Source organism: Girardinichthys multiradiatus, chromosome 10 (assembly GCF_021462225.1).
Source record: "Girardinichthys multiradiatus isolate DD_20200921_A chromosome 10, DD_fGirMul_XY1, whole genome shotgun sequence".
Classification (NCBI taxonomy): Eukaryota; Metazoa; Chordata; class Actinopteri; order Cyprinodontiformes; family Goodeidae; genus Girardinichthys; species Girardinichthys multiradiatus.
Window position 1 is genome coordinate 32,418,095 of NC_061803.1, and position 27,412 is coordinate 32,445,506.

General features: G+C 38.9%; 1 protein-coding gene across 3 annotated transcripts in view; it reads right to left on the bottom strand.

Annotated features, from left to right (window-relative positions):
- grid1b (glutamate receptor, ionotropic, delta 1b) overlaps positions 1–27,412 on the bottom strand; it is a 705,375-nt gene that overhangs the window by 65,282 nt on the left and 612,681 nt on the right. For all 3 annotated transcript variants that reach the window (XM_047376999.1, XM_047376998.1, XM_047377000.1), the window contains 4 exons: positions 11,347–11,448; positions 3,229–3,351; positions 2,301–2,375; positions 1,754–2,096 (listed from right to left, as the gene is read on the bottom strand). In XM_047376999.1, coding sequence (XP_047232955.1) covers positions 1,754–2,096; positions 2,301–2,375; positions 3,229–3,351; positions 11,347–11,448 — 643 coding nt within the window. The remainder of the gene's footprint in view (positions 1–1,753; positions 2,097–2,300; positions 2,376–3,228; positions 3,352–11,346; positions 11,449–27,412) is intronic.

Sequence of the window (27,412 nt, forward strand, 5' to 3'; positions counted from 1 at the left end):
ATAAAGTTCCCAGACATCCAGAGGTTTTATATTTAGTTCTAATTCCGGAAGGCATGATTAAAATTGGGGACATCTATAGCTTGAGAATAATGATAATGGCTGAACAGAAAGTCATCACAAAGAACTGGCTAAAACGAGAGATAGCGAATGTAAAAAAATGGATTGAAATATTGGACGACATTTAAAAAATGGGGAAACTTACAAACCCACGTCCCCCACGAGGGGGATCTTCAATCAGACTTAAAGGCAGTTATTATCCACATGCTGTCAAACTGCTGAACTCTGGACAATAATACTGCACGAAACCACATCTGTGACACTTTATTTGCTTATTGCTGCTGCATGATGTGTACTTTTTTTGCACGCCACTTTGTTTTTATAGTGATTTGAATGGTTCTTCTTATCCTAAGCATTTAATCGCATTGTTGACTGCGTATTAACCTGGATATGACAAATAAACCATATCAATGCCATATTAGTGCTGTTTGTTTTGTGAGCAGTTTGTCAAATGTGCTGCTGTTCCAAAATGCACAGCTTTCTCAACATGATTAACAACTTTTGCGAGTGAACGCAAAAGTATTGCAAGTGAACGCTAAAGTATTGCGTGGGGATGCAAAAGAAAATAAATTCCCCCATGTCCCCTCGCGACTCCATAAACTGATGCCTTCGAACAAAACTGGAGGAAAGGGACATTACATAAAGACATTGGGATGCACCTAAATGTATGAGACTGTCATTCTGTGTCAAACTGTGTTTTTTAATATGTCTAATGTTCTTACTCTGTTCCCCTATTGTGTCAAAAGCAAAGGACAGAGTATAAAAAGGCTTCTGCAAAATAGTGATATTTTCACTGAATAGTAATACTCATACACAAAAAATGCATGTTTGAAAGTTTATTAAAACCTATTATGTTTTTTTAAGTTTCCAGCCAGCTTTTAAATGACTCTTTAACTGGGGATCTCTTAAAAAAAATACCAAAACATGACACTTTGCAATATCTTCCACTTTTCCTCTTCCTCTTTAGCCAAGTCAATATTTTATGATTTAAATATTTTTTATAATTTTAACTTTTATGAGGAATAGTAATAATAGGTTTAATGCCACCCTATCTCTTAGTGAGATGTAAACTGAGTGTCATTTAGGAGAAAACTGTCAACAATAATTTTTTAACCTTTACCATGAAATATTTCGTATGGTGACCTGACATTGCAGTTACATGTTCAGATTCAAAATTAATAAGCCAATTTTTCACTGAATCCTCTCTGTTTCCATCTGACACACTGGTTATTCTTGAAATCTAAAATTAAGGTTTACTGTAAATATTTGTAGGATGGATAAATCTGTAAAGTAATTATACTTTTAATACCTTACGATATGTATAGAATATTAATGTCTGAGCTACCTGCATTTCCTTGTGCAGAAGTTGTCTTCTTGTGTCTAATTGATAAAATGTAGTAAATGGCTTGTTTGGGTATCTGCCAGTCTGCTTCCCACACAGGCAGGTGGGTTCACTTTATTAAAAGATTTACTCCATATTATTCATTTTGATTAATTTATAAGAAAATGAGCTTCAAAAGTAGTCATTTCCCCATTAGGAGGTTAGCACTAAAAAGTCAAACCAGTAATTCTGTCCTTTATGTGGGTGTTAAATTGTGGATTTGGTTAGGTCCCTGCAGTTAAGTTGTTGGACTCATTCCACCCTATAGCCCGGTTTAGACCCAGCCACTTCTATTAGTGGATTCTTTCTGCTTACCTTGCTGAACAAACGCTCCATAAACAATCCAGATGGCGCTGTGCAGTGTGCCCGACCCCACTCCATTGGATAGATGACCAGGTGGTCCATTCTGGGATGAGGAGGAGCGCAGAGCCTGCAACCTGTTGAGCAGGAAGATGAGCACTCCCACCACCGGGATAGCAGCGGCAATGCAGGCCCACACTGCCAGGTCAAATGGTGCAAACAGGGAGAAGATGTTGATCTTCTCTTCAGGTTTTCGCAGAAGGATGCCGACGCTGTAGTCAAGGTAACGCTTGCTGAAGTCGACCACATTTTCCCTTTCTGGTGTGATGGTGATGGCTGACACGGCGAGGTCAGCTCTCTGCAGGAAGAAGGCAAGCCAAGGAAAAACATTGATGTTAAACTCAGTCAAGTTGAGGACACGAACTGTTTTATTAATTTTTGTTTTTGAAAGCAACTTTAGTGACTTCATTGTTGGGTCATCTTTTAAATTTACATCTGTTTGGACCCTGTGGACTTTAGGATCATAACTTATGTGTCTATTTATTTGAAAGTCTAGTTTTACCTTATTGATGAGATCCCCGATCATCCCATTCCAAGAGCCGTTGGGAAGCTGAGAACCGTATTTGCTGTCTGCAACCTGAGCAAAATAATAATAACAATAACTATTTTTTATTTCACAGACCAAACTTTTATCACAGTTAAACACTTAAACTAGAGTGAAGGTCAAGTACAGAGTAGAAAGAGCTGAACCTCATGGATGGAAATCCAGAAGAAGAGAAAGACAGACAGTGGATGGATGGATGGAAGGAAGAAAGAAAAGCAAGAAGGAAGGAAGGAAGAAAAGAAGGAAGGAAGGAACTTTTGGACAGAGGATAGAGACGTTTTCCCATAATTATCCAGGCCTGAAAACACTAATGACAGAGCTTTCCAGACTGCTCAGGAACCCTGTGATACATTACAAACACATTTTAATAGCGCTGTAGCATATCTGTAAGTAATTGTAAAAAGAAATCAATGATGTTGCACCTAACTTTATGCATACCTTTTTTTTCTTTGTGTATCACATACATTAAAAACACTGCAGATAGTTATTGTTTGTCAGTTGGTCTAACAGTCTTTTTCCTGACCCAGCATTAAATTCCAACTGATAAGCTTGAAAACTCAGAGGAAATTGTAACACCAATTCAGTTTAATGTAATTGCAATCTTCAAAACAAAAACAAAAAAATCAGTTTCCTTTATATTTCCCGCAGGTCCTTTCATTCCAGTTCTCTTATTATTTCCTGAAACGACTTTGTAATACAAAATATTAACACCTGGCTTCAGAACAAAGTCAGGACTCAAAGTATTTTTGCCCTTTACCACCACAGTTGAATAGTGTCAGTGATGCAAGTTCTGCATTTGCACATTTTATATGTGTGAAAAAGCTAAAAGTATCTAAAAGTCTGTCTGTTGGAACATTTGACAGCTTGGTGTTCTGCTCAGTCTGACCTGGTAGATCTCATATTTAAAGCCCAGGATCTTAGCGAGGGCATCCAGGACGTCAATGGAGAATCCTTTATATCTCTTGGGCTGCCCGAGGATGTTCTCTGCCACCATGACGAAAGGATCCTCCTGCAGGAAGTCAGCCAAAGAAAGGAGGGGTTGTTAGTCAGGAAAAAGGCAGCAGCACGAGGTATGTTTCAGCTTCATAGTAAGTAAGGGTGTTAAAGAACTTCTGTCAGACTCTGAAGGGAAATTGTGAAGTGTACTGTAAGTTTGGAGAATTTCAGGCCGTGTGTGCCACAGTCACAGTTGTATTAGTATTTCTGCTTGGCAGCACTGACACCTGGAAGTGTCGCAGCTGCAAGCATTAAACTGCAGGGAGAAGGTATTAGTCCTGCTTGGTTAGACCTGGTGTTATTGCTGCTTTGCTAGAAGAACTAAAGTGCTGCCTTCTTCTGTTGTGGGATCACAAAACACTGCTGTGGTTTCTATCTCTTAAAATAATCATACTGGATGAGGTGCCACTCATTCAGTGATGTTGGGGGTCGAGAGTATGTCTTGTGTAAAATCCTTCTGAATTACAAAAGCTATCAGAAAAGGTTTGAACTGTAAGAATTAGTATGAACTATGGAAATTTTGGTCAGTTCGATCAGCTTTACTGATTGTTTGAAGCTTGCTTAAGGGCCTTTTACCTGTAATTAGAAAAAGCGTTCTTCAGTTCTAACCCAAGTGACACTCTCAAGGACCTTAATTAAAGATTTAATAAAATATTTGTTCAAGAAGTTAAGAACTCTCATCATTTAAAAGACCATGGCTACAGAACTTAGGCTTGCAAAACTGCATCTAAAAAAAATTATAAGAATTCTGTAACAATGTCCTTTGGAAAGATGAGAGCAAAGTAGAAGGTCATAATCCATAGTTTCATGTTAGGAGAAAGTCAAACACATCAGCACAAGCACCTCATATCAACTGTCCAGCATGGTGGTTGAGGCCTGATGATTTAGACCTGTTCAGCTAACATAGAACCTGGTCATTTTCAGTTGATTTACTGTTCTATCCATGTAGTGTCCCACTGAAATCAAGCAACAAAACCTGTCATGATAACCACAGGTACAAAAAAAAACTAAAAATAAAATTAAGCAGTCAATAATTGGTCAACAATTTGGTATACCAGATAGCAACAAAGTGCAGTCATTAGGATCACAGTGACGATTAAAGGCACTGTTCAGTGGATTTATGTTGTCTAACATTTAAGATGGAACAGAATGCCTCAAATGAGGCTTATAAAGTTTGCCAATCAGAGGGGGCAGCAAAATTGAAAGCATGATTTCCAGATTCAGACCGATCCCTGGGAATAGTCAACTGAAAAGTGCCACAGGAATGCAATGCATAGTGTTTTTGCTCCCCACTGCATAGATTGGTTCCGTAAATAAAGTGAAACCAATCCAAAAAGAGCCTTAAAAGAGCCACGTTGTAAAGTGAACCTTTACAACGTTAAAGAAGTCCATCCAGGTTACCAAGTTATGATACTCTTCTCTACGTAGTTACTGTACTGCAATTGTTAGACAGAGGCAGTCAAGTCAAGTTTATTTATATAACGCTTTTCAGCAACAAGGCACTTAAAGCGCTGTAAATGAGGAAAAACATACGATGATACAGAAAATCAAACACAGAAAAACAAATCAAATGACATTAATATTCCTTGGGAGTTTACTGGTAAGAGCTGGTTGTAATCCAATCTTTCTAATAGAGGTAATTAGATGATTAAGTCCTCTGTGGTAAGGAATTCATCCTGTGCTAGAAGAAAGGTCCAAACTTTAAAATACTAACAATGTTTGGCTTTCACTGGTATGAAATAGTTGTAATACAATCCTTTAAAGAAATCTAAAAATGTATGGTCATTGGTGTAAAAACAGCTTTAGTCCAAATTTTCAAATACTAATAATATTTGGCTTTTGCTGGTAATCCTGAGAAATCTGAAAATCTATGAAAAGAAATGAAATCGCACATTTAGGTAAAGTAAGATAGGAGGAAAAAAAATCATAGTACAAAAAAACCTCAGCAAGGTGTCAAAATAAGGTGAGATCTTTCCATGTAATCCATGCAACATTTAGTAACCGCTCACAGTTAACTCCATAAAAGTTACAATAAATATCCTTATATCCTTATGTGTAATCCATGCAATAATTATTAAAATACACAGTTGGAGCGGTAGAGAGTGAAAACAAGCATATTCTCATATTCTGGGACTGAGAGACTGGAGGGGCCTGTGTGGAGCCACATATTATCTACCACATAATATCTGTCTTATCTTTTGCAGAAATATAAACAAGTGTATCCAAAGAAATGATGTATGATGATTTTCCATTCTTTTACAAGTATTAAATGAAATTAGTAATCTTTGATTATCAAGTTAAAAGATGTATGATTGAAATATGGTTAAGAACTGATAATTAAGGTATAAAATCAACTATATATGAAAGAGATATAATGTTGATCACTTGTGATGTATGAATAAAAAGAATGAAGTGATGGTTTTGTAACTGTGTTTTAAAGTAAATGCAGAAAGCTGAGAATCGAATGTGTAATACTGTGTAAAGTTTAAGACTAAGCAGATTAGGGAAAGAACTGTAGGATGACTGGGAGTGACGAGAGCCAGCTGCATGCTGACAGAGAATCATTTTGAAGACCATCGCAAAGAAGGGAGGATGAGTCTACAGCCAGCTGCATGGCTATTACCAGCATCTCCAAGGCCGAAAAACAAGAACCAGAAAGTCACGATGACCATGACTAAGTATTGAGCAATAACTAAGAAGCTGGGCAGAGTAGGTTGCGCAATAGCTGAGAAGCCTAACAAAGGGCTGACCGGTGAAAGCATCGGCACTATAAAGGCAATGCTGAAGGAGGGAACAAGGTTGTTTCCTCGCAGAAGACCAGCGAAGAAGATCGGACGGAGAAAAGAAGCTCGTATGGAAAATGAACAGAGACACAGCCCAGCTGATCGACAGCATTAAAAAGAGGATCAACCTGTGTGCCCAGAAATGACTGTGCCTCAAGATTAAGAATCTGATTTCATCTAAAGCCTTTTTATCCAGACAACAGAAGTGAACTTGATCAGTGAACAGCTGATTGCTCTAAGTTTCAGGCTTCTGGAAGTCCTGAATCAACTTCATTTAAGTCTCCGGGTTTCCTTCAACTCTTCAGCCTCTGGAAACTACTGTCTTGGGAGACATATAACAACAAAGTTTCTGTTTAGCCATCGAAGCCTGGAGCGTCAGTGCCTGCCACTTAAAGGAAGAAAACTGAAGATTAGGTCATATTCCCTTCAAGAAACCACTCGTTACCAGAAGAATCTTCTCCATCAGGTGCATGGATGAGCCTCCGTCTTCAAAGCCTCTCCAAACTCACTAGTTTCAGCATCAGGGAAAGACAGGTTGAGTTCATTGATTCATTTATATTATTGAAATTATTTTGTGTGCCGAATTTAAGCTGTTACTGACCCCTGTTACTAATTAAAGAAAGCATATAAAATTCTAGTTAAATCGTGGACATTCAATTATTTGAGTCACCGTATTTTTGGTTTTTCATTGGTGGTAAAAAGTCTTATTGCCTGGTTCTAAGATAGTTTAGGAGGTTTTTATAGGTTGCCTTAGCCAAGTTTGTTAAAACAGTGCCCTTGGGGCTCATACCGAGCCACTAAAATTAACCTAGCCCATATACCAAGAGCCAGTTGTAGAATTAGGGAATGAGCAGCCGTGAACAAAAGTGAATGTTGAAAGTGTGAATGACTGCGATAGGCTACTCAGTCATCCAGACCTCCAGTTGAAGAAGGGCGAGACTTTTGAATGAAGGCTGTCAGAGGCTAGGCGAGTCATTTCCCAACACCAGCTTAAACAGAACTTTCAGTAAACCTGCTTAGTAAGACCTTTCAGGTTTGGGGAAGTCCGGACCCATTGGATGGAGAGCTGGATGGAGCAATCCCTTTAGACATAGGGAAGTAGGGGGGAGGGGTTAGCTCATCGGACAACCAAAAGGGGTAAGCAACACACACATGAGTAAAGATTTAGCAAGGGTACGGTGGAATCTTGAGGGTGCAAATATATAAGTCTGAGTGTGTTTGCAAGAATTAGACTGTCAACACTGATAGAAGTGCCATTGTCCTTGAGAAGAGAGCTGGAAGTTTTATCAATCGGCCGCATAGTCCTATCAGCACACAGCTGGTAGGGGAGTGCTGGGGAAGAGTGTCGTGTTTATATTACATCCAGGAGATATTTTGTCGATAGCCAGTTAGCAGAAGTTGCCAAGGCCACGTTGGGGCGCCGGATTTAGAAAAACAATAAATGTTGTGGTTCAGGCAGTTGTGGATTTCCAACTAACTTAAGAGTTTTACTGGTATGTCTCAATTGTGAATCCAAATAGCCAAATTTCTGGTACTTTCCGCAGATCTCAAGCATACAACTTCTCCAAGATTATATCCTTTAACCTTTCAGTCCAACAGCTGCTAGGCTGCGATTCTAGAATTGTGTCCAGCTTGCGATTCTGCTCTCTTAACATTTTAGTCTGAGTGTTGATCACTCTACAGACTCCATACAACATCGGAGGCAGCTTTGGAGTGCTTTGAACAGCCGCCCACGTTTTGCAAATCACTCGATAAGCCAGGTAACCACCAACTCCAAAAAGCAGAAATCCTGTTATCAAAAGTCCAAATATGTACACATCTTCTACGTCCTCAACCGATATCGTAGTCAGGCACACAATCTTCCAGTGCTGTCAAGAATCCATTGTGTATCCAGAGAAGAACATCCCGTCTGGACAAGAGGGTCTCCTTTACCCTGTCTTCCCGTCAAAAAAAAATTTATCAATTATGTTGAGAGACCACCTGACCAAATCCATAATTTACAAGTTTGGAGGATATGCAAACTGAGGCTCTGAGAAAAACACAGTCAAAAAGCAGAAGCAGGGATCAGCAGGGAGAGAAAACGCGTGTGCCTTCCACCGCGAGCAAGAGAGAAGTCACACTAACAACTGCAGCACTAACTTCTTTCTAGGAATCTGGCCGAATTTATTAGTTCTCCAAAACTCTGACAACCCAGGGTTCAGACCAGGAAGCAGGGTCGTAGTTTAACACTCCTCTCTGCAGCTTCTGTACTGCTACCCACCCATTACCATATTAAGACAGTGTCTCGCCCACGGCCAAAATTGAATAGATAAAAAAATAATCTAAAAGGAGGAAATCAGGAAAATATCATAAAAATAAACACAACTCAGACCGAAAAGAAAAATAAAACAATTAAATGTGGCTTACTGAACATAAGATCTCTCTCTTCAAAGACATTGCTAGTTAGTGACCTGATTTGTGACAATCAGATTGATTTATTTTGCCTCACAGAAACCTGGCTGCAGCAATAGGATTATGTTACTATAAATGAGTCAACTCCTAATAATTATTTAAATTTCCACATGCCTCAAATTACTGGGTGAGGAGGAGGAGTAGCAACCATCTTTCAGTCAGATTTATTGATTAGTCCCAGACTGATCAATAGCTACAACTCTTTTGAATATTTAATCTTTAGTTTTCCTCGTCCAAATTGCAAAGCAATAAAACCTTTTCTGTTTGTTGTTTTGTACCGTCCACCAGGCCCTTACTCTCAATTTTTAGATCAGTTTTCAGACCTTTTATCTGATTTAGTGTTAAATACAGATAAAGTTATTATAGTGGGGGATTTTAACATTCATGTAGACGCTGAAAGTGATAGCCTAAATATAGCGTTTAATGCTATCTTAGACTCAATTGTTTTGATCAAAACATGAACAAACCTACCCACCTTTGTCTTCATTCTCTGGACCTTTTGCTGACATATGGCATTGAGGGTAAAGACATAACAATATTCTCTCATAACCCTGTCCTGTCTGACCATTTCTTAATAACCTTTGAGTTTAATTTAACCAAGTACTCCACACCTGAAAGAAAATTTCATTATAGTAGATCATTATCAGGCGATGCTGTAACAACCTTTAAATAATCTGTTCCACTTTTATTTCCTCATTATCACTGAAAAGCACAATGGAAGGCAATAATTCTGTTTCTGCCCCTTCACAAATTGATTCTTTTGTTCATAGTGTTTCTTCATCATTGCGTGATGCATTAGACAATGCAGCCCCCTTGAAAAAGAAGGTAATCAAAAATAGGAGGCTAGCTCCTTGGTTTAATTCAGAGCTGCGTACTTTAAAGCACAATGTTAGAAAATTGGAGAGAAAATGGCACTCTACACACCTAAAGGATTCCTACTTAATCTGGAAAAATAGCCTACTGTTGTATAAAAAGACACTTCGCCAAGCTAGAACAGCTTATTTCTCATCATTAATAGAAGAGAACAAGAATAATCCTAGGTTTCTCTTTAGTACAGTTGCTGAACTTACACAGAGTCATAGCTCTGTTGAGCCATCCATTCCCTTAGCTCTTAGCAGCCATGACTTTATGGGATTCTTCTTAAATAAAATTAATTCTATTAAAAAGAAAATCTTTGACATACTCCCGAAGATGATTACTTCATCCTCAGCAAGTGAGACAACATTGGAAATAACTGCAGAACCTGATTTGTGTTTGGACTGTTTTGATCCTGTGAAGTTTCCTGAGTTATCAGAAATATTAGCTTCATCTAAACCTTCAACTTGTATGTTAGACCCAATCCCAACCACATTATTTAAGGAAGTGTTCCCTCTGATTACCAGTCCCATTTTAGATATGATTAATCTATCTTTAGTAAATGGATATGTACCACAGGCTTTTAAGTTAGCTGTAATTAAACATTTACTTAAGAAACCTTCGCTTGATCGAGATGACTTGAAAAATTACAGACCTATAACAATCTTCCATTCTTATCTAAAATTCTTGAGAAAATTGTTGCTACTCAAATGTGTGAGCATGTATACAGCAATGACCTGTTTGAAGAGTTTCAGTCAGGTTTCAGAGCCCATCATAGCACTGAAACAGCTCTGCTGGAAGTCACTAATGATATTCTTATGGCCACAGATAATGGACTTGTGTCTGTTCTGGTTCTGTTAGATCTCAGTGTTGCATTTGATACAGTTGATCACAATATTCTCTTAGAAAGGCTGGAATATGCTGTATGGATCAGGGGAACAGTGCTAGGCTGGTTTAAATCTTATCTGTCTGACAGATTCCAGTTTGTTCATGTAAATGATAAATCATCTTTAAACTCCAGGGTTAATTGTGGAGTACCACAGGGTTCAGTACTTGGGCCAATTCTCTTTACAATATATATGCTTCCAATAGGTCAAATTATCAGGCAGCATGGGATACATTTTCACTGTTACGCTGATGATACTCAGCTTTACTTATCCATAAATCCTGATGAGCCCAACCAGTTAGAGAGACTACAAGCATGTTTTGAAGATATAAAAACTTGGATGACGTTAAATGTTTTGCGTCTAAATTCAGACAAGACAGAATTTGTCATCTTTGGACCGGAGTCTTTAAAAAAAGAAACTGCTTAGTCAATCACTTAACCTGGATGGCATTAAATTGACCTCTGATAATAAAGTAAAAAACCTTGGTGTTATTTTTGACCAGGACATGTCATTTAAATCCCATATTAAACAGGTTTCTAGGATTTCCTTCTTTCATCAATTGTTAGGATTAATAGGAATGTATATACCTGAATGTTGTGAAGTGCCTTGAGACAACATGTGTTGTGAATTGGCGCTATATAAATAAAACTGAATTGAATTGAATAAACAGCATTAATCCTACAAATGAGTGGCTAAATTAAGGTGTTGGAATGGCCCAGTCAAAGCCCATACCTCAACACCATTAAAATGATGTGGTGCAACCTCGGCAGGAACAAATGTCTGCAAACTTCAATGAACTAAAGCAACAATGAAAAAGAGAGAGGGGCAAAATTCCTCCACGATGAGAGAGACCAATACAGCAGACAAAAAAATCACCACAAATTATTCAATTCATTCATTGTGTTCTGATGCATAAAACCTTACGTTTGTAGGCTTTACATTACATATTGTGTTGGTAATAATTATGTTCTTACTTTCACAAACTAAACAAAGCTACTATAATATATATTCGGTGTCATGCACATCACTTACCAGCAGAGTGACCACTTTAACAGTCAGCCCCTGCATCCCGTTCTCTATCCGACTCTCCTTCAGACTGCCGTTCAGTCCGTGAACTGAGTCCCATGTCGCCAGCTGCAGAGAGGACAGAGAGAAAACAGCTTGTAAACAAAAGGCATGCAGCTCTCAGGCATCAGTAACATCCTGCTAGGTCTAATCATGTCATTTGTTTAAGTGTCAGAGGTCCTCAGAGTTAAGAGACCACATAGTGCAACCATCAATTATAGAACACAGCCCACAGGCAGCAATTTGACCATTTATTCACTTATCTCATTGGCTTTCATGTATCATAGTCTTCTGCTGAGAGACAGAGGCAAAACATGGAAAATAAGGCCAAAAACATCAAGAGACATCCATAAAACGTGCCTAAAACCCACTCTGCTGTGCTCCCATCAAACACAGTCACACACAAAGCAGACCTGACCAAGTTAGGTCCTATATATCCATTGCCCTGTTCAACCACCTTATCGGGGAACACAGGAACATAGTATTAGGCTTTATTAGGTCAGTCTATATGTGACTCAGTGAAAAAAAGAACATTGTGCCTTTCTGCAAATGTTTAAATAATTGTTTGTCTTTTGCAACTATTTCTTTGCAAATTGTCTTATGAGTTTTCCCTCTCTGAACGTCTGTGCCAAAACCAAAATTATGGGATCAAAATTTAAGCCTCGGAGTATTCCATAGTTTTAGCTATAACAATTCAAAGAAAATGTTTCTAAATGTACAAAAAACATGCCGTCAATGACATAAACCTGAGAATTATTTTCAGCTTTTCTTACTTTTCTCCAGGTTATTTAAATAGTTGAAGTAAATTTCACTTCTACTATCTGCAAATGTGTGTTTTAATATGTTGGAAAATTATCATCTTCAATTCCAATCTTGAAAATATTCTACTTAATTTTTCAGTGTGGGACATGGTCCAGTAGTGACACAGGCTCGAGCTGAAACAAAACACATTAAAACTAGAAACATGTGTGAGTGGGGAGCAAAAACCACGACCAATCAGGAGAACACAGAGGTAACAGAGAGGGGAAAAATAAATCAGTAACAACAGTAAAAACATCCATAAAATTAATTTCAAATCCAGCCCATGATTATAAATGCATGAAAATCCTAAAAATGACCACCAACACCATAACAGTGAAGAGTTTCCATCAGTGCTGTTTATTACCAGGTATTGGTGTTCACCCTCAAGATACTGCATTTTTGGCACAAAAACTTTGGGCGTCAGAAAAAAAAAAGAACTGCATTATACAAGAGCTGGAGGCGGGCTCATGAAAACCAACAACCAATTAAAATAGTTCAAGCCATGTTTAAAACACTAGCGTTGGTTTAACTTCAAATTTGCAGAATCAAAGACAAAGTCAATTGAAACAGAAAGTTTAATGCCTCACAGTCTCTAATCATCATGTTGGTATTAACAGCTTTGCTGTGTTTTTTTTTTAGAACTAATATAAAACAGGCACCAGTGCTTGTTTAGCTAGAAAATCTTTGGTGGCAAAACCTGAAAAGTGTGGTTAGATACTTTTTATGTGCCGGTATAAGACCCACAGTTAGGTATAAGTAAGAAATAGCAAACAAAGCTAGTTTATCTTAAATTAAGAAAAACCCAGACATGTTTTGATTAGCCTGCTGCTAATGATGTGGCTTTCATCCTAAACTGAGCTGAAGCTCATAATTCAGCACTTGCATTTTTAACAGGCTGTTTTTAGCCAGTGACTTCACACTGCACAAAAGAACTGTGGATTTTTGTTTTTTGCAAGAAATTACACAGTTAAATATGGAGCTTTTTATTATGACACAAATGTATAAATCAGAATAGCAAAAAAAAAAAAAAAAATCCAACAACATCAACACCATTTATAAGAAATGTAACGTATTTCAAGACTAAAACAGACTATAACCTTTGATCAAGTTTGCTCGTTTCAAGCTGCGTAAGATACAGAACTGAAAACAACCAATCAGAGTCAGACTGGTCAAATTAAACACAATGTAGTGACTTTAAAAAACTGATTTGCTAGTGATGGCGCCACCCTCAGACTGAACATACCTAAGGCAGTTGTTGCTGCCAATGGTGGCGTTATTAGGTTTTGGGGCAATTACCTCTTTACATAAGGTCAGGTTGGCTAGTTGGCTGCCCTTATTAAATTAAACTCTCATTTGTAAACTGCTTTTTGTATTACCTCAGGTTATGTTGGTCTTATATTAAAATATTGTTGATTATCTGAAACATTAAGTGTGACACAAAAATAAATCTGTAAGGGGAAAATGCTTTTTTACAGCACTGTATTTAACAACAAAATGGTGGACACACTTTTGGGGAGGATGAGTGGAGATGCTTGGCTTTTCAAATAGCTAATTGTCAAAATCAAAAAAATATTTAAAAAAAGGTATTTATTCTCCAAGCAATCTCTTACATATTTTAAATGTAGACATTAACTCTGTTTTTTTTTCTTCCTGAAAGCCAGTCCATTTTCTCTTCTATGCTTGTTTTCCACTAACAGGGATGACCTCATGGGCTGAGATGAAACCAGAGCGGAGCAATGCTTTGAAAGATGATAATAGTAAAGGAGAGACAGTAGGAATGACAGAGATGATCAGTGGGAGAACTGCAGGGAAAAGGAAGGAATGCCTCCTTATTATACTGAGAGCTATTCTCAGCACTGCTGTCCTCAACATGGTCTCCATCCATCCGTCTTCTACATGTGTATGAGAGAGTGGGGGTGTTCCTCATTACCACAGATAATTTATCTTCTATGTTTAAAGTCCTGACTCCAGTCTAAGTCTTCCCTCCATCCAATTTAAACCGTTGAACCACTACAGCAGCGGTCAAAGTCAGAAGCAGACAGAATTTCATCAACTAAAAGTTGACGATGTCTTTTTATGAGAGATGTTAGTCAGAGGTCTGTTGCCAAGACAACAGATGCAGCTTTTATAATTCTGAGACTGTTTGTGGCTGCATCACAGTTGTACTTCTCTGCACTACTTAGGCTCAGGAGAGGGTTGGTTTGATGGACCAAAGCTGCCCACAGTCAACCACCTCTAAATGCAGCGCTGTGGGAGGTATCAGGTCATCATAGCCAAAAACGTATGTTTCTGTTGTCTTACTGGTAGTAAAGGTGCATTTAGGAGCCCAGCGGGCAGGATCGAAAACAGGTTCTGCCTTTACTAGGTAACATTGAATAACTTATTCTAAGTAGTTGTTTGCTATATCTCTTAAATGTAGCAAGTATACTCAGTGACGTAAAAATCCCAAATCAGGTTAATCACAAAATAGCAAGCAATAATCTCTGAACACTATCTGAAATAATAGTTATTTTGGTCACAAAGAGGGTGAAACAAGTTGTGATTTATAACTCTTTTGATAAAAAGTCTTGTTCTGTGCCGTTTCATTGACTACATCTTCCAAGTTAAAAGCTAAATGAAACTTTTCTGTTTGCAACCATTCATAGATTGGGGCTGAGAGTATACTTTATTCACTGGATCTTTTAGGACGTCTGGATGTGAACACACTGAATTAAACGGCTACACTCTTTTCCTCTGCTCTTCATTGTCCAACATGTCTCACTTTACTTACTGACTAAGCCAGGAGGTCAGCAGACGTTAAAAGCTTAAATTGACTCTTTGAAGCTAAAAGATGGCATCGCTGTACAGTACACACAGACCTAAGCCTGTCCACTTTCTGGACTTCTATAGGCCTGAACAAACATAATTTATATGGAACTTTACTGCTGCACAAGTTCTGATATGGTTGTGTCTGCTCAGCCCTGTTTATATAAATCTTTCCCTACACCTTCTGAACCAAGCCAAAGAAAACCAACATGGAGGTAAGCAAAACTGTAAAGAAGAAACCTGGCCTCTTATTGCTTTCTTACATTGTGTGATTTTAAATCTTATAAGACTATTTCATGACACCCTATGTGACATAGATCTAATAAACCTTGATACGATGCCATGTTTGATGTGTGCACATTGTACAATGAATGTTTACTACTAAATCAGTTACGATGTACGGTAATAAGCAACGTCATCAGAGTGCGCAGCATCAGTGTACGCCATACATCTGTGCCGCCGAGACAAATACAATGAAGAACGCTGCCTCGTTGTTGTGGCATGTATGTGTTTCGAAACAAATGAGAAGAAAAGGAAAGGAGGAGGAGAATGTGGTTGAGGTCGTGGCTGGGGAAAAGAGGTCAACTTGGGATGCCAGTTGACCAAATGACCATTGTGTCATTTCCTGCTGCAATTCTATTGGCAGATTATTAGATGTAGGTCTTAGCAGCTGTCACACAGTGAGATAGTCATTCTAAATATCTGATTTATCGCAGGGTATCTTAGGTCGCAAGATGCTAAAAATGGCCATTCTTGAACATGTCTCACAGTACGATGCAAGGTCGCGGATTAAGAGCCACGAGCAAAGAAGTCTTACAATACTACATTTTTACAAGTCCTACAATCATCATCTTTTGTCTGGGACAGCCCGAAGTCACATAGTGTATACTGGCCATTAAAGCAAAAAATTTGTAACAAGAAAACAACATGTTGGGAATAAACTAAAGAAAGTCCACAAAAGACATAAAAACAGATTGAAATAAACTTTTAGGGTATATAATAAAGATTAATAATTTCACATTAAACTTGATGGTAGGCAACCAATGTAGAGTTTGTTTTAAATTATCTGAAAGATGCAAGACCGCAACCTGGGCTTCTTTAACACTTCAGGAGAGCCAGCATGGAGGTTTATCACCTCCATGGCATGCTGCAAAGACACAGTAATTCATGTAAACTGAGTCCCATCCAAGTATTGTGTACATACCATACAGTACATGGTGATACATCACAATAGGCACAAGTTTCTGTATTGAAATCCTTTAATAATAGTATAATTATATTTACATTTTCTGATAAATTGAAATAAATCACTTTGAATCTACTCTTTACTATTTGAATTGAATCACTAAACTGGATGAAGTTTTTTAATGATTAACTTCAGTAACTTTTATAAAAAATTTTAATTTAAATGCTTTAAAAGAAGAGACGATTTTAAATCTTTAAAAGATTAGGGACTAAAATTTAAAGATCAGATTCCTGTGAACTAAGGCCCCCTCATAAAGCAGCAGCTAAAGCCTGCAGATGTGAAAGTCCGTCCTGCTTTCTTGGCTCCTTCTCTTCAAGTTGCACTGTTCTCCCTGCAGAGGTCAAACATGAGGATAAATCTCCACTTTGCTCATGCATTATTTCTCATTCCTCACTCTTCCTCCCTTTTCACTCAAATGTCAGGCCTCTCCTCTCCCGCCCTGTCTGCCTCTCCCATGGACAGCAGAGGGAAATGCCAGCAATTGGCACCATTTCTCACCTCCCCCACTGACTCCCCACCTCAAATCCCCCTTCTTTTACATTCACACTTTCACCTCCTCTTCATTCTTCCCTTTGATTGGTGATTTAAAATGACTTTTAGAGGGTGTGAGTTACAGCTCCGAGTCCTCATCACTTGGCTGTCGCTGCAGTAGATTTGCCCCAGAGATCACCTGTCAGTCCAACAGCGTGGGATGCGTCTGCAATGTCGTCTTCTCTTTGTGCTGATAGAGTGAGGCTTTTTGTGTGCAGAACCCATCTATGTGCTTTATGCTGCACTAAACACTTGTTTATCTGATAATAATTTACTGAGTGGTCCGATTAATCAACTGGAATTGACTGAGTTAAAGCAGCTCTGCTTTTGAACAATCAGACTTTTAATCTAGTAAATTCAAACTTTGGAACCAGACTCTTGAGGCTTTTTTGTGATTTGCAAACTATTTCAATGCCAAGAGTTTATTTGCCTAAAATGATCAGCGAACCTCAGTATCATCAGCACAGGTAAAGCTGAGAAAGAGCTGAAATGAGATTGACTGCCATAGATAAGGGACAGAGGGCAGGGACAGTGCTGAAATCAATTGGTTACAGCACCGTCACTTTGCATCAAATGGCTACCCATGCAGGAAACTGCTGCTGAGAATATTTTAGTTGATATAACAGTTTTCTTGATGAGCAAAACTTTGAGGTGAGAAGTTCACCTGCAATAAAGAAGGTTTTAAGATGACACAGCTATAAGAAGGCCTCCTACTGTAGAGGTTGTTATAGAAATTCAACCTGGAAAGACTCACAATGAGAGAGACACAAACATAGCAATTAGAGGAGCTTATTAGCTGATGTTTGTTTTCTTTTGGCGCTCGGACCCCGGTAGAAGACATGAGTGCTGATAGTGACATGAGCTGAATAAACATCTTATGGTTAGAATTAGAGAAGTCTTCCCCGGGATCCTGATACTGGTGGTGGAGTGGAGGCCTGAGGAGATAAGGGTGTTGGAAGGAGCTTGAAGCCTGATGGTGGAGATGGGGTGGAGGAGGGTCGAAGCTCAGCTGAAGAGCAAGAGAATCTGCGTATGAACGTCTTTTAAAGCGAAGCCTTAAGGGATGATTGGCTGAAGAGGAATGCGGACCAGAAGCTGATTGGTTGGAGTGGAGAACATGGTGGAGTAGTTAGATGGATCCGGAAGTGGAGGTGAGTCTTCCAAGTTGAATTTTTGTCAAAACTCCATTTGCGTTTCCACCAGTGCAGAACTTGCACTAGAAGCAACACTGGCAGCAGGTGGGTCTAAGTCTATCTGAATGCAAGGCAATTTTTTTAAAAGAAAGGCATCACAGAAGCCAGTTCCTAAAGGAAAACATTAAGTGGAGACTTGAATTCTGCAGGAAGTACAAGAATGGACCGCTGATGAGTGGAAAAAAGTTATTATCTCTCATGAATCCTCCTTCTCAATGTTTGGGACATCTGGGAAGAAAAGATGGGAAGTACCAACAGTCTTGTGTGCATGGTGCCAACAGTGAAGCATCCTGATCCAATCAATTTATCGGGTTGCTTCTCATCCAAGGAAATGAGCATCCTCAGAGCATTGCAGAAATCATAAATTTGTGTCACTACACCAAATCCCTAAAAATAGATCCACAAGCAGGAATAACAAAGACTCTTGCTAAAAAATAACTAGCAATAAGCCACCTAAATAAACTCTGGAAGATTTGTGTTCATGGACTTCAGAACTTATTTCCAAAGAAGCAACTATTGATAGATAAGAAATGCACAAATGTATTAATATGTAGTAGTGTAATCTTAACATTCAGACTTTTGATCTACCTCAAAAGGTAGTTGACACTTTATTAAAAACACATCATTACTTATGTTTAAGTAAATTTGCCTTTATTTAATAATTTACAACTTAACCTGGCACTGATATATGATTTGATATTCGTCACGTTGTGATTTAGAACTTTAATTTCTACTGTTTTCCTCTTTTCTTTCCTTCAGAGAATGTTGTTGTTCAAGGAAAATGTTGGGAAGTTAGAGTAGCAGGAAAGCTCGGCTTTCATTCGACCTCAACATAATCAAATTCAGAAAATGTTTCCAACAGTTAACAGGTGGCTTCACAACAGCATGCTTTATATTTACATAAGGATAAATACCAAGTCCCCACAGGCAGGTGATGGAACTGAAAGGTTTCTTCCTTGAAATATGGAAAAGAGTTCAAATTAAATGAAGCTGCTTATTTTATTTTCTAAGCATCTGATAAATTTGTCCTTTAAACTGAGCAGAAATGTAAAAAAATAAAGACTTCTTGGATTTTTGTGTTGAGAGTCAAACAATACCAAGCTCAAACCCCAAATTATTCAAACTAATACAGCTGAGAATTTAGTATTATTCTCCCTAGATGTTCCCTTGGTATATTCTGAATTACTCATTTTTAGGAATAGTCCATATAAATCCCCAGCATCATTGATAATGCAGTTTATATTGTTGTCATTTCAACACACTGCAGCCAACAAGAAAGCAAACAAAAACAGGCAAAACAGGGTGAGTTTCAAACCAGTTTACCTTACTGGGGATTTTGTTTGGCAAAATGATGATCTACTCCAACAGGCGATGTTTTGTAAACCATCTGTTCCCTGACAGTTCCTCTGACCAGCTCTGAGAGACCCGCTTTACACCACAACACAAGTCTGCTTTAATGCCTGTCAAACAGTAGCTACATGAGGTGGAACAGTTCACAACTCAGTTCAGCTCACCTTTTGTTTTTTAAACCTGTTTCTGTAAACAACAGAAACAGCACTACTTCTACAGTGCAAATTAGTTTAAAAATAGTGTTTTTTCTTTCTTTTTTTTTTCTCAGTACATAGAAATATTACTTAGCACCAAGATACACTACTGATAAAAAGTTTTAGAAACACTTTTTCATTTAATGGTTTTCTTTATGTTTATAACTATTTACATTGTACATAGATTCTCACTGAAGGCATCAAAACTGTGAATGAACACATATAGAAATATGTTGCAAACAAAAATTGCAAAAGAACTTTAAATATGTTTTCTTATCTTAGATTTCTTAAAGTAGCCGCCCTTTGCCATGATGACTGAAATATTAACCTTTGGCCGTCTCCCAATGAACCTCTGGGAAGATCTGTTTAGAAAACCATTTGAGGTGACCAACCTCATGAAGCTCAGTGAATGAATGGTAAGATAGCAAAGCAGTAATCAAAGCAAAGGGTGGCTATTTTGAAGAATCTAAAATATAAAAATGTTTAGTTATGTCACAATATTTGTTTACCACTGTATATAATTCCATGTGTGTTCATTTACAGTGTTGTTGTCTTTGAGAATCTACAATGTAAATAGTCATGAAAATAAAGAGGCCCATTAAATGAGAAAGTGTATCTAAAACTTTTGACCAGTAGTGTATGTATTCTTTCAGTTAAAACAGTGAATAACAATTTTTGCTGCTGGTACACCTCAATTTCCCCACAGTGGAACACTAAATGCTCTTTCTATTCTTCTATTCTATTTTATTAAGATATGGTCTGGAAGTGACTATTGTTCATACTGAGTAGTTTAATCCTGAGTTAAGATCCTGTAAAACAGAAATATCCAACTCAAAAATGTCATTTCCATTAACGAAACACATCAACAAGCAAATTAGTTCCCTAAAAATTGAAGCTTTGAGTTTTAAACCAGGAACAGCATTAAGGTTGGTTGACCTAAGTCATCAGAATCAGAATCAGAATCAGAATCAGAAAAGCTTTATTGCCAAGTACGTTTTTGGACATACAAGGAATTTGTTTTGGCGTAGTCGGTGCAATACAGTACAAGTTAAACAGTACAAACATATCTACAATATAATATAATATAAGTGCACAGTTTTAAGTGAGTGAGAGTAAATATAGAGCAGTATAAGATGCAAGAGCAATACAACAGTGCAGGTGATCATTGTGCAAGTAAAGCAGTGCAAGTAAGCAGGAGTCCAAGCTGAGCGTTAATGTAACGCATAGAGTTACAGGTTACAGGTGTCCTGTCAGCAAAAAAAGGGGGGGTGTGGGGGAAAGGGGGAATGTCAGGGTGGTTTCCGGGCTTTGTTAACCAGGCTGGTGGCAGATGGGAAAAAACTGTTCTTGTGGCGTGAGGTTTTCGTCCGGATGGACCGCAGCCTCCTGCCAGAGGGGAGAGTCTCAAAGAGTCTGTGACCGGGGTGGGAGGGATCAGCCAGAATCTTCCCTGCCCGCTTCAGGGTCCTGGAGGTGTACAGTTCCTGGAGCGACAGTAGACTGCAGCCAATCACCTTCTCAGCAGACCGAATGACACGCTGCAGCCTGCCCTTATCCTTATGTGTGAAGTGTGTGTCATCACACACACTTCACACATCAGGTCAGGTTTTTAAGGATATATTCCTTATTTAAAACAGTTTGACTTATATTGGATGATATGGCCGACTGAGTCATATCTAGTTTAAATTCATGAGAGAAAACTGCCTAATTCCGTTCAAAATGCAACTAAATCCAATTTCTGCTTCTAAGAGCTTGTAATTTGAGATTTTTTGCCTGTCTGGTTTATTACTTATATATTGGCAGATATAAATCTTTCCATGTGTGGTTTAATTTTGTGTTGTTCACCTAGAAAGTATGACTTTCATAAAGCCGAACTTTCAGAAACTTTATTTGAGAACCATCTCACCTAACACGGTGTTCCTTTGAGACACACCAATAATGGTTAGCAGAGAAAAGCTGCAACCCAGCTGATTTCTTTCTATCTGGTCTCTTCAGAAAGCCAAACATTACATCTGTTTTTGTCTGTTTTGTCACAGCTTTTTCATTTTCTGTCCTGCCATTATCAGCAAGCCTAATTTGGTGTCTTTTTATAGGATGTCCAAGAGCTCAGGAGCCATTCATCACTGCCCACGCCTGACAGAAGAAAAGGACTCTGTCTTTGTGTCTTTGAGAGCAAGAAATGGAACAGGCACAATATATGTAACTTGTTCCATGTATTATTCATAGAAATTAGCAAGATTCTAGTTTTCAAAGGCACAAATTGTTGTTAACGACTCCAAATTACCTCAGGGATTTGAAATTAGCACCGACTGAGTCTCATTTTCGTTCTCCAACATTTCTAATGGATTCATTTCTGAGGAGACGGTAACAATGCGGGACCCATTACAGACAAATGGGCAGGTAATTTCTGTCCTTGGCAAAATAACACAAAGCTCCTTCGCTCTTTTGTGAAAAGCACAAGAGCGAGAAAAGCGTCAGCAGCAACAAAGATGAGATGGAGGGATAGAAGATGTAAACATGCATTGATCATTATATATTCTGCTATTAACAGGCTCATTCAGTTTCACTAAAACACAGTAGCTTATGAATGACACATATGTTACTAAAGCTCAGCACAAACGTTTGCCAAATAAATGCACAATGAATGGCTGCCAGTTCTACGAGAAAGCACACCTGGTGTTTAGGAGGAATATAAATAAACTATTGGAGTGGTTCTGGATATATTGGTGTTACATCTTTCATTAATAGATGAACAACAGCACACAAAACCACTTGTGAGCAGACTAATTATCTAATTCCACAATAATTGGAAAGTTCTTCCCTTCCCTCATTTTTTCTGTGATGGACTCTTGAGAGTTCTCAGAACAGAGTTTGAAACCCACTGGAACTAAATCTTGCCCTATTAAAAGTTGGAGAGGTTATCTGTCTGCTGCTGTCATCCCAGAGGCCGTCCGGTGTCTGATTAAAAACAGCCACTCACAGGCACTACCTCTGAGGAAAGTGGGCAAGAGCATAATGTCTTCTGACACACTGCCATCTGAAGAGGATGGAAAAAAATACCGGTTTTCTTTCTCCATCGGTTGCAGGAGGGCGATTTACAGACAACAAATTGCTGGGACGACACATCAGAAGTGACTGAGATGGGAAAGGCAAGGACAGACGAATGGGATAACACATGGGGGTGGTCTGAAAGACCAGTGCGCTGCCGAACAAGTTTCTAAGCGAAACAGGGAAATAACATTTCAATCTCTATCAGCTCTGATGTGAAGGTGGAAGGGGGGAGGGGAGTGGCGTTTCGTCTGTGGGGAAATTTTGCTTTGAGGAATGGCCCTACAAGTGGTGAGCAGAGCTGAGCCGAAAGATGGAGATGGAGATTGGGATAAGACAAACACTGTAGGGGAAAATGAATGGAGCGTGTACAGATAATGAGAGCGAGCAGCTGATAACTCAGTGCCGGCCAGAAAAACATCTACCTACGCGTCACAAACTCTATAAAACTTTTCTGTTTGAGATCAACTCTGACCATCCCTACCGTTCTCTTCTCCCAAACAGACTTACTCTGGCAGCAGTAGTAAACGGATGCCGGATAGGATGCATGGCTCTCTGTTTAGGTTTGTAACACAGTTGAATCTGAGAAATCGAAGAAGGGTGTATGATGGAATAATTGTATATAATTTTTATCTTATATTTTTTCCTTTTCTTTAACTTGACTATTTGATCTTTATAACCTTTCATGATGTATGTGTGAGTAAGGATATGATGAGTTTGTCTGCAGGCAAGGATCAAAGGTGGAGCTGGAAAGGAAGCAGTCACAGTTGAGGAGGTCATAAAGATAATGGCTGATTGTGCTGAACAGAAGACACACTGATCTTAAGATGGGGGAGACTGTGGAATCAGAATCAGAATCAGAAAAGCTTTATTGCCAAGTACGTTTTTGGACATACAAGGAATTTGTTTTGGCGTAGTCGGTGCAATACAGTACAAATTAAACAGTATAAACATATCTACAATATAATATAAATATATGTGCACAGTTTTAAGTGAGTGAGAGTAAGTATAGAGCAGTATAAGATGCAAGAGCAATACATGCAGGTGATCATTGTGCAAGTATGGCAGTGCAAGTAAAGCAGGAGTCCAAGCTGAGCGTTAATGTAACGCATAGAGTTGCAGGTTACAGGTGTCCTGTCAGCCAAAAAAAAAGGGGGGGGTGAAGAATGTCAGGGTGGTTTCCGGGCTTTGTTAACAAGGATGGTGGCAGATGGGAAAAAACTGTTCTTGTGGCGTGAGGTTTTGGTCCGGGTGGACCGCAGCCTCCTGCCAGAGGGGAGAGTTTCAAAGAGTCTGTGACCGGGGTGGGAGGGATCAGCCAGAATCTTCCCTGCCTGCTTCAGGGTCCTGGAGGTGTACAGTTCCTGGAGCGACAGTAGACTGCAGCCAATCACCTCCCCTGCAGACCGAATGACACGCTGCAGCCTGCCCTTATCCTTGGCTGTAGCAGCGGCGTACCAGATGGTGATGGAGGAGGTGAGGATGGACTCAATGATGGCTGTGTAGAAGTGCACCATCGTAGTCTTTGGCAGGTTGAATTTCTTCAGCTGCCGCAGGAAGAACATCCTCTGCTGGGCTTTCTTGATGAGGGAGCTGATGTTTGGCTCCCACTTGAGATCCTGGGAGATGATGGTTCCCAGGAAGCAGAAAGATTCCACAGTGTCAATTGTGGAGTCACAGAGGGTGACAGGGGCAGGTGGGGCTGGGTTCTGCCTGAAGTCCACAACCATCTCCACTGTCTTTAGAGCGTTGAGCTCAAGGTTGTTCTGGTTGCACCAGTCCAACAGATGGTCCACCTCCCATCTGTACGCAGACTCGTCACCATCAGAGATGAGTCCGATCAGGGTGGTGTCGTCCGCAAACTTCAGAAGCTTGACAGACTGGAAGTGTGTTGTTACAAGATAATGGTGTTTATGACCTGTTTACGTTGCAGCTGTTTTTCCCATCCTTTAGAGGGCAACGGTTATTGTAACTAGGGAACCCCCAAAAGATAATAAAAAGAGAGGTACGGACAGATGGTTTTCAGAGCGGTAGGAGATTTGTAACTGAAAGCACATCTCTGTTCGTTCTCCTCGCAGCGAGTGAAATAACTAATTCTTTGTCTTTCTCTTCTTTTTGTGATTTTATAATTATTTTAGGTTGTTTGAACCTGACAGTGTAGAAAAAGCCCGACATACAGGAAGGACACTCATTTGGTTTTTACAGCATCTAACAACAACTGGAAACACCAAGAACCATCTTTCTTCCTGGAACAACAAGATGAAGAGTTTGTAACTTCAGAAAAAAATCAGCCTGATTCATACACATGGTTTTGGTTGTGTTTCAATCAAATTATGCTGTTTATCTGTCATGTCTGCTGATGAGTCAACTGAAACAGACGTAGTTTTCTCAAATCCTAAATATGTGTTTCATTTATTAAATCTGTCATTGCCATTGTTTGAATCAAGACCACACTGTGGGTTTAAAGTCCTGAAAAGATCTTAAAAAGTCAAGATTTATTTTAAATTTATTAGTAATCAGATTTTTTTTGTCATTGATAAAACAGTTCTTTAGGCTGTTTGCATCATGTTCATGTTAAGCATTGTCTATTTTTCAAAGAGAGAGAGAATTCCAATCAGAATGAGATCTTCTTATTCTGACGGCATGAATCTCACGTGGAAAAGGATGGAAGATTTCTTCCAGGTTGAGGGTGAGGCTCTGTAGCAAACTCGGAAGTTTCGGAATCTCAGTATTTTAATGAATGATTATATGATTTAGCAGGAGATAATAGATAATTTGGCCTTTGTCTGCAGCAATAACAGGATTACTCTTATCATTCATGGTGATGAGCCAATCTATATTCCACCCTTCATCTATAAACATGAGACATGAACCACGACTGAAAGAACAGGATCCTGGATGCAAGCAACTGAAATAAGTTTCCTCTGTAGGCTGGCTGGGCTCTGCCTTAAGATGGGGATGCGGTACATGATTAGTTGGCCAATGTTACCCCCCACTTCCCAGTCTGGGAAAGTCTACGTCAGTCTGCAATACTTGTGGTCAGTTGGCAGGGCGAGTCGGCACAAAAATCTGTTGGTATGGGACGGGGGTGAAGACTGGAGTCTGCAAGTGTGTGAGGGAAACCAACCCCACCCGACCTGACGTCAGTCACAGTCAACAAACATGTTTGAATTGTCTGAGGTGGATCTGGAAGCTGTTGGGTAGCGTGAACTGATCACTGACCCAACTTCAAACGCATGTTGTTGGCAGCCAATGAAAAAGAGGCTGGGTCACAGCTACCAGCAGACTTTTAAAAACTGTCTATTTGTAACTGTACATTATGAACAAAAACCCGCCAGGCATAATACAAACTATCAACTAAGTAATTATAATCACGTAGTGATAAAAACAAGCACAGAGGCACTTGGATATTTAAAACTAAAACTCAGTAAATAATTAAGGACCTTATTGAAATAAAGCAAACAATTCACATATTGCACATAAAGGTATTAGGACTCAATTTAACCAATTTACATTTCTGAAAAACATTTTTCCACAAAGAAAAAAAAGTTTTTATCATAAATCCATATTTTCATATTCCAGCAAAAACATTTCATTGCTGTCTACTGAGATAGATGTAAGATTTTTAAATTACAGCCAACATTGACAGTCAAAACCCACAAACATGCTCAATAGTTCAAATAAATGTTCCAAACTTACATGATTAAACAAAGAATACACTATTCTTATCATAATTACCTCTGGGATAACTGAACATATTTTAAATTGCATGTTATTCATTTTAAGTGGTGTAACGAATGTATCTGAATTCTGAAAATATCTGCTATTACCGCAAGCTAAACTTCCCTTAAACTGTCGCCCTCCTGAGAATTCCCCCCAGAGTGTGATGCACGCAGCTGGCTTTAGTTGGTCTGTGATACCTCAGCTGGTGTGATCCCCAGGCTTTCAGTCTGTTAGTGTGAACACCTAGTCTCTTCAAAATCTGTGACGACTATGAAAGACCGGCAGTGTGTTCTGAGCTGTGAAGATAAGGTTACGACATAAGGTTCCTCTGCATTAAAAGGTGACATGTGATTTGGGAATCTGATCAGGACCACTGGGGTTATTTAGGCATGTTCTGGTAGAAGAGGACACCAAATATCAGGAACTTGTTGGAGAGAATCTACATCCCTGCGCCTGTTACTGTCACACGCCTAATGTGTAATAAAGATGGCACATGATGTACATTTATTGATGCTACACCTATACTAAAATTTACTGAGATGACTACTCCTGATGACTGATGGTAAGCAACAGTTGCTCCTCTAAGTTAATTTCTTTTGGCCTTGGCATGGTCTTAAAACACCTGTAAGCTCCAGAGCAGCAAACCTGTTAAAACCTTCATAAAGGGCATTAGAACTTCCAGTTTGAAAGTCCAGAAGTTACATCTATCACTTCTGTAGTGTTGTTACCAATTTTTAAAATGTTGAGCTAAAATTAAAAGCTCATTTCAGTGCCAACAGTTCTTCCTCACCCTTTTGGTCCTCCTTGGGGGCCAGGAGCCAGGGCCTTTGACCTAACAAATCTTTTTTGGACCAGTATCAGTTAATTCTGGTTTAAAGTGCTCTATAAATATAGGCAGGTAAACTGAGACAGAAAAACAGGAGAACAGATGCTTGAGAACTTGCCTTCACAACAAACTGTGTTTTAAGGTTAAAGCCAAGTTTGCAAACCAAAAACTCACACAAACCCATCACTAGTCCCAAAACATCATATAAATTGATACAAATGTGCAATTGTTTTTAACTGTGCAGACTGTTTAGTCTGCACAGTGTGAGTTAGTGTTTCGATATGACTACATCAATGTAGCTGCATATGCACGTACA